This window comes from Trypanosoma grayi (genome assembly GCF_000691245.1).
Source record: "Trypanosoma grayi strain ANR4 Tgr_539_V1, whole genome shotgun sequence".
In the NCBI taxonomy this organism is placed as follows: Eukaryota; Euglenozoa; class Kinetoplastea; order Trypanosomatida; family Trypanosomatidae; genus Trypanosoma; species Trypanosoma grayi.
In genome coordinates, this window is record NW_008826158.1 from 3711 (window position 1) to 11845 (window position 8135).

The 8135-nt window shown below is 57.8% G+C and overlaps 3 protein-coding genes across 3 annotated transcripts; all 3 read right to left on the bottom strand.

Moving 5' to 3' along the window:
* Nucleotides 1–714: 714 nt before the first annotated feature.
* On the bottom strand, nucleotides 715–1125 carry DQ04_05391030 (putative Ion transporter channel; the record flags this gene model as incomplete). The annotated part of the gene is made up of 1 exon (XM_009314161.1): nucleotides 715–1125. The coding sequence occupies one exon, from the start codon at nucleotides 1123–1125 to the stop codon at nucleotides 715–717; it is 411 nt and encodes a 136-aa protein (XP_009312436.1).
* A 122-nt stretch (nucleotides 1126–1247) lies between these two features.
* Nucleotides 1248–4214, bottom strand: DQ04_05391040 (putative Ion transporter channel; the record flags this gene model as incomplete). The annotated part of the gene is made up of 1 exon (XM_009314162.1): nucleotides 1248–4214. The coding sequence occupies one exon, from the start codon at nucleotides 4212–4214 to the stop codon at nucleotides 1248–1250; it is 2967 nt and encodes a 988-aa protein (XP_009312437.1).
* Nucleotides 4215–4810: 596 nt separating this feature from the next.
* On the bottom strand, nucleotides 4811–7687 carry DQ04_05391050 (putative ABC transporter; the record flags this gene model as incomplete). Its single annotated transcript, XM_009314163.1, has 1 exon — nucleotides 4811–7687. One exon carries the CDS (start codon nucleotides 7685–7687, stop codon nucleotides 4811–4813), a length of 2877 nt encoding a protein of 958 aa, XP_009312438.1.
* Nucleotides 7688–8135: the final 448 nt, after the last annotated feature.

Sequence of the window (8135 nt, forward strand, 5' to 3'; positions counted from 1 at the left end):
AAAAAAAAAACGTGAGTACCACCTTTCCTCAACTCACTCCACTTTCTCTCCACTTTATCATCACATAGTAGGTCCATTTCAGCACCCTCTCCACGCGGCGTGGCGCGTCAGGCGCTTAATGCGCCCCTGCCCATTCTGCTGCAGAAATGGGCCCTATTTTTTTTTTTTAATTTATTTCAGGCCCCCCTGCATATAAACCAGAAATGCCACAAGGACGAAGGCCCTTGAATAACTTCGCGCTGTCGAAAGAAGCATCACACAGACAGACATACAGACGCACGCAGACATATAAATATATATATATATATAAGCAGCAAATATCCGTTTAAAAAGGCATACCTTCTTCTAGGGAGGTCACTGCCTATGCTCGTCGGCAGACACACACGCCCTTCCGACGCTCATTCACTTGCATCTCCTCCTCATTCACATATACTCTTTCTCACACACACACACACACACACACTCTCTCTCTCACACACACACACACACACACACACACACACAGAGTCACACATACTTGCAGTCACATTAGGGTCCAGTTTTTTCGCCTGTGGCAGAGGAAAGTGANGGCAGACACACACGCCCTTCCGACGCTCATTCACTTGCATCTCCTCCTCATTCACATATACTCTTTCTCACACACACACACACACACACTCTCTCTCTCACACACACACACACACACACACAGAGTCACACATACTTGCAGTCACATTAGGGTCCAGTTTTTTCGCCTGTGGCAGAGGAAAGTGAGAGTGCGTACATCACGTCGTCAGCGCGGAGCGGCATTTCGGTCGGTGGGTTCGTGATGAAATACCGCGGCAACCCTGGCAGGCCCTCCGACTTGGGGAACTGACGGAAGACGCCGATCACCACCCACGAGCGCCGCGACAGCAGGAACGAGAAGGCGTCGCCGAATGTCTGGAAGTGCAGCAGCTGATTGCCGCACACCTGAAAGAGAGTCGGAGACTTCTTCTTGCGGTTCATCCACGCATCCACGTCGAAGTAGTCACCGTTGGTCTCGAGGCACAGCACCATCTCGAAGAACTGCATGATGCGGTGGTCGCGGTGGGCATGGATGAAGATGGTTTGCAGCATATTGCTGGAGAAGCAGCGGCCCATCATGAACGCCAGCGAGTCCTGGAAGTGCTCCTCGCCACGCCGGCGCCACACGAGGTCGGTGTGGTGCGGCGTGACGGAGATGCACGACTCGAATGACTGCAACTCCACCACGACGTTCTGCTCCGTCACAGATGCCGTTTTGCCCACCTTTGCGGACTCATTCTTCTGCTGCGTCCCCGCNGCAACTCCACCACGACGTTCTGCTCCGTCACAGATGCCGTTTTGCCCACCTTTGCGGACTCATTCTTCTGCTGCGTCCCCGCCCACTCCAGCAGGGCACGGATGTTGTTCTCAACAGTGATGAGCGGCACATCAGCAAAGTCCCACGAGCCGAGCTGCGAGCAGTAAAGAAGAATACCACGCAGCTTCGAGATACCACCACTCTGTGTTATGGCGTAATCTAGGTGCGACTCGAGCGTACTCAGGCCGCGGATGTAGCGTAGAGGTGAGCCGAATGATTTCTCCCACCAATGGAGGAATCTGCGGTTAAGTTTCTGTGAGCTGAGGAGCGTCATGCGCGATTGGGAGTGAATGGCATGTATGCACTGCATCATCTGGAGCAGTTCATACCTAGAGACCACATCATTGAGGTGTTTGTCGTAGATGGACTGCATGGGTGGTTGCAGGAAGGACGACACCTGGTCAATAAACAAAAAGTTCTCCATAGGGTCTTTGTCCCCAGCGCCGCTGACATACTCTTCTGCTACATGTGCGAGAATGTCGTTGATCTGATGCTCCAGCCGCTCTCTGGAATCGCCCGTACCACACACCTCGGGAACTGCCGCGTTGTAGCAGTTTAGCAACTCCTTCAAGACCGCCAGCGAGCCACCGAGCGGAAGCTCGTTGAGCGGCACACCGCCTGGTTTCTTCTCCACAAACGAAGCCTGCATCAGTTGCCGCCGCAGATCCTGAACTGTCTCGTAGCGGTTTAATTCACGATGGGAAGTCCTGTGCCGCGACGAATATAATCCGGATTTCCCACCGTGCAAAATGGGCAGGGTCTCATCCGCCGCGGCGTCTAGCAAGTCAAAACTCCTGTTGAATGGGTAAAACAGCTTGGAGTCATCCATTGGTGTGCCGGAGTCCTCCAACTCAAACTCGAATAGGTCCTGCTGCGACGCACCGGGTGAGCCGTGCATCTGTAACGACGCGCTGCCCGCCACCGGGCTGCTGGCGCCGGCGAAGGTGCTGGCAATGGCGCCACCCTGTGGCTCTAGAGCGACAAGTGCGCGAGTGACGCTGTCGCTACCCCGCTCGTGTAGCACAAGTAACGTATCGCCCTCTTCAAGGACATAGTCGAGGTCGAGGCGCATCAACTTACGCGAGCCCTCCTCCACGCCTACAACGAGCACGTCGTGAAGCTTCATGTACCGCACAACCCGCATCAGTGGAAGGTGCACAAAGTACCAAGGCACGGGACACGTGCCGAAGATGTTGCGCCTGCTGTACTCGTACAACGCCTTCCAATTGTTCATCTCGCTCACCTTCCACAGCGTCGGTGAGGAGGTGCCACAAGCGGAGGAGATTCGCACCAAATTCACAAGGAACGGCACAACGCCTGGCAGCAGCAACGCCGTCGCCATGATGGTCTTCATGCTCTGATCAATCATAGTCTTCTTGCGCTCCCGCAAGAGTCTCGCGTGCAGGCCGAAACGCAGGCGCAGATACTGCGGCAAATGCGGTGCGTGACGCTGGAACACAACAGAGGACAGCATGACGTCGTCGTCGCGTGTCGTCGGGGCGCCGTCCCTGGTGGGGAGAATGATAACCGCGGCGGCCTCCGATACCTGCATGCGCCGCAGCGTCCCCTTGTCAAGCACACCCACCTGCATGAATTTGCTGCGCATCCGGTACCGCGGGTGGCGACCGATCGCCATCACATCGCGGGAGAATTTGTTGTTGCAGAAGCAGACAGACTTCATTGGATATAAGGTGAACACTTCTTCGAGAATCGACACCGCGTCCTCGTACCTCACGTGGCCATAGACGAGGAAGTGGTCCCGCCTGCCATTGTAGGTGGGAAACTCGCGCAGAATACGTCTCGTTGATATCACCACCGCAATCCACGACGGCATGTTGGCGAGGAAGAGAAATATGATAACTATTGCAATGGCACGGCCGTCACGACCCTGCGGAACAACGTCACCGAAGCCGACCGTTGACACCGTCACCATGAGCCAATACATTGCGACACCGATATTGATCTCTGTACCGCGGAGCACCTGATGTATATGGAAGATACAACCCCATGTAAAGAACATTGTGAGGAAGAATGAAATAGGACCAGCCGCAAGTCGAATCAGGTCAAGACGGTGATTACGCGGCGTCAGCATCGCGAAGGAGTCGAGTAGAAAGAGAAAGTACTGTCGCATGGGCCAGCAGCGGAGGAAGAGCGGCACGTATAGGCGGCTCACCCACCCCAATCCCTTGCCAAACGCAACAACGAACGTGATGAGCTGATAGCATGACGTCACAAGCACAACAGCTATGGTGAAGGGCGACACCGAATACGCAAACACAAGTTGTGAGAGCAACACGAGTGAGAGTATCGTGTGAGCGTAGAAAAACCGCGTGAACTCCGACTCCTCGTACTGCACCCACGACACGTCGTATGAGCGCGTCGTTTGTACAACATACAGCACAACCATTGTGGCCTCGCATATAAAGAGAAATGCCCACATGCACATTGCAAGCACAGGGTGCTGTCGAACGATGCGCTGGAAAAAGTGCTTCGGCCCCGTTGTCATGGCGAAGCCGAAGGACTGATGACGATGATGATGTTCCTCCTTGCTCCTCGTGTCTCGTCGCCACCATGAGCAAAGGCCGCAGCAGGAATCACTATTGCCGCTACCGGATTCGCTCTCTTCGTGCTCGTCTTCACCGTGGTGGTGTGGTGCCACCTTCGAGCGTCGCGTGGGGCGACCAAGGCGGGAGGTGCGGAAGCGCCAGAGTCGTTTCTGTAGTGTCCATTGGGAAATGTGTGTATAATGGCCGGGCGCCGTCAGGTCCGTGATCTCGCGCAGGAACGCACTGTCACTCTCATGCGACGCAACCGGGCTTGATGCCCCCATCGTAGCATCAAACACCCTCATTTGCTATTTCCGCCTTGAGGGTGGTGCTGCTGCTCGCCACTCGTCTCACGCCACACAATTTCTGCAGCATGTATGTATGTATGCGTGTATGTGTGTGTGTGTGTGTGTGGTGGGGGGCAGTGAGGGAGGCACACAAGCAGAAGGGGCGAGAAGAGTGTGAGTTGCGTCAGCGCACATGCTGCAGGTGCGGGTGCCCAAAAGACACACACGCACACACACAAAGGCACAGGCACACACGCAAATGCGTCCAACTCCACAGCAGAAACAAATAAACAACAACAACATCAACAACAACAAAAATGAAGGACGAAACAGGATTTATAATCCCAACAAAAGTTTAGAGAGCTGAGAAACATTAAGGGAGAGCCCGCGTCGTTTGGCGCTTTCCCTCCTCAGCTTCATTCCGTTTCTCTTCCTTCTTTAAGCGCATGTGCCATCATGTCCGCTGCGCAATTCGGGAAGAAGGGGGGGGGAGAGGAAGCTGTTCGGTGGAACAGGCCCCCCTCGCCAGTGCAGGAGCAGCAGGGCGCACACACGCACACAAACATGCTCTCAGAGATACGCATAACACGAAAAGCGGCACATCCCGCGTCACCTCACAGCCGCACAATCTCATCCGCCTCCTCCAGCACCTCCGCGTCGTGCGTGACGCACACCACACCGCGCACCTGCCCCGAGCGCAGCAGCTCGCGCCACTGCGCCATCACCGCCCGCTTCGCCGCGCTGTCAAGGCCAGAGGTGGGCTCATCCATCAGCAGCACACCACCGCCGTGGAAGAGGGCGCGTGCGAGCATTAGCCGCTGTCCCTGTCCGCAGCTCAGCTGCACCGCACCGGCCGTCCCCCAGCCGCCGGAAACAGAGAGCGGCGTGAGGAGTCCCTGTGGCAGCCGTTTGATGAAGTCGCCGCAGCCCGCAGCCAGCGCGCATGCCCGCACCCGCGACAGGAGCGATGTGTGGGTGACGGAGACGTGACTCTGCAGCGAGACGTTCTGTGCGATGGTGGCGCCAGGGAACAGCGTGGCGGTCTGCGGCACGTAGCTGAACAAAGTCGTACGGAGGAATCCCCGGGGAATGCACGTGACGGGGATCCACTGTCCACCGCCTTCGACATTGCCGTTGTTGCTGTTGCTGTCGTTGTGCTGTATGTGTTCGGTGGATGTGACCTGCGTGCGGCGTCGCCGTCGCAGCTGCACCATCAAGCTGCCCGGCTTCGCCTTATACAGTGCAAGTAGAAGGTGCAGCAGCGTTGTCTTCCCGCACCCGCTCGGCCCCGTCACACAGACGAGTCTTCCTGTACCCGTCACCTCATCCTGCAGCTGCACGCTGAACGTGGCGGGTATGACGAGTGCGTTCACTGTTGGGGCGCTTGGGTATTGAAACTGCAGGCTGTGGGCTCGAATGCCACACACCTCGGCATCTGCACCTCCTTCTTGCCCATGGTGATGGTTACATACCTCCGCAGCCGTCGCGGCGGCAACAGCGGCACGCCATTCGTCCGCCCCCTCTCCCACTGCTGCTTCCCCCACTTCCTCCTCCTCCTCATCTTCCCAGTGCCGGGAGTCCAGCATGCGCTCGAGTGTGTTCGCCTTGTATGCGTTGTTCAGCACCACCTCTGACACCCGTTGCGCGTCCGCCGCCGTGAGTATGACATCCTGCACCGCGCGGATGGCCTCCATGAGGATCCCGTGCTGCTGGCACGTCACCGCCGCGTGTGCGGCCACAATGGCCGGCAGCAGCCACTCGGTGAGGGACGTGACAGCGTCAATGGCCCACACACGGCGGGAGCGAAGCACCAACCGCAGCACGTGTTGTATGTCGTCAGGCTGCCGCTGGTACCGCGCGGTGCGCGCCGTCCACCAAGACATGAGTGTCGTGTCAGCGCCATACGGCCGCAGCTCGCGGATGTGGGCGATGATCTCCATCCCGCGCAGCATCATGCCGTCCGTCGCGGTGCACCCGTTCTCCACCTCCTCCACGTCGTCTGCGCAGATGCTGCAGCTCTCGTCCCAGTCCGCTGTGTCCACGCTGCAGCACCTGCGCAGGAACGCCAAGGCGCTGGTGAGCAAATTTGTTGTAGCCACCGTGGCCACCACAACCACTCGGCTTTGCCGGTCGAGTGCCGCTGCTGCGCCCACGAGTGCCGTCACCGCCTGCACCGCACGCACGATGAAGTCGTGCACGTGCACATCGACACCCTCAAGGTCGTTGGCGTAGTACAGGAGCTGCTCCACATCGTCGGGGTCGAGGGTGTCGAAGAAGCTCAGCGGGGTGTGGGCCAGCGCCTCGTACAGCCGCCGCTTGACGGAGTCACGATGCCGCGATGCACACATGCGGATGTAGTCCCGCGTGACACGCCCAACCGCTGCCGTGATAACAAGGCGTGCCCACTCAAGCGCCAAGAGACCTCCAAGGGCATACGCAGTGGTTTGCAACGCCGTGGAACTGAAGCGACTACCGCAGAGGCCGTCAAACGTCTCCGGGGGGCGAAACAGCGGCAACTGGAGTGAGGCAGTGCGAAGCAGTTGTCCAACACGCTCCCTCACGGCCAGCCCGGCGCAGGCGCTGCGTGCACCAACGGTAGTAAGCACACATATCATCACGGACGACAGCAGCTTCTCCGGACCACCGGTGTACACGTAGCGGGCTAAGCTCCACGTGTTACGTAGCTGCAGCGCACGTCGATGGCACCGCAGTTGTAATAATTCAGATGAGAGGCACGCCCAGCAGGCCAAGAAGGCCGCAGCCGTAACTTGCGGAAGTGGGCGAATGAACGACTTGTGGAAGAGCGCAGAGCACATTTCAAGGTCGTCAAGATCGCTGCTGCAGCGGTTCACATCCCCTGCGACCACCAGCGCCTCGTGGACAGAGCGCACCAGTTGCAGACGCCATAGCAGCGCCAGTGAAGCAGCAGAAATGATGACTTCCTCCTTCCTCTCCTCCGGTACCCCGCCATTACTGACCGACCTCACTGTGCGGCGCAGTAGCGCAATGACTTCACGCTCATCCAAGGAGTACCGCACCTCATCCTCCCATAGAATCCGCACAGCCTCGGGCACGAGGCCACCCGCAGCAGCAGCTGCTGTGGGTAGATCAAGGTGTCTCTTCCTTTCCCTTTCTGATGTGCGCGGGGCCTTCACAATCACGTCGCTTAACTGCGTCCAGTAGTAGCAAACAGACTGCAAGCTCTCCCCCTCGGGTGAGACAGCAGAGGGTGGTGGTGGTGGTGAGGGCACACGAGGCTGCCACAGGTGCAATCGTGCCGCTGTGTGATGGACACCACCCACAGCAAGCAGCAACCCAAAGATACCCAAGAGAGCGGAGCTTGACGAGATCTCACACCCGGTACCACGCTTGAAGCCGTAGTAGAGATGCTGCAGCGCAGGCAGGAAAGTTGACTGGTATAATTTGGCTCCAACGCAGGAGAACGAAGAATCAGGAACAGCAGCAGAAGGACAGCAGCCTCCCGATGTCATTTGTTAGAGGGGCGCCACTTGCCCGCCCACCCCCCGCCGACGCCGCCAGGGTATAGTCTCCTGGTGCAGCTGTGTTTTGCACTACATGTGTAGAAATGAGGAGAAGACCGTGAGGGAAGAGAAGGCAGAAGAGCATATTCCACTGCATCCGCAAGTACACTCCAGTAGAGAAAGAGGGTAAAGCAAAGCCATCCGTCACTGACATTCACCAGCAGACGCCTCAAAAAACACCTTTTACTTCTGTGTTCATTTCTTTTTTGTTGTTGTTGTGGAGGGGGGAGAGGGGGTTGCCTGCCTTAATCCGTCTCGCCACTCACATGATTCCGTAGTCGTCCTCCTCCAACAGCAGCAGCTCCTCCTCGCGGCCGCGTTTCCGCCCAGCCGTCTCCTCATCCAGGCCGCTGCCGTCGCCACCGTCCTGCCGCTCACCCCGCTTGCGCTCCGCCGC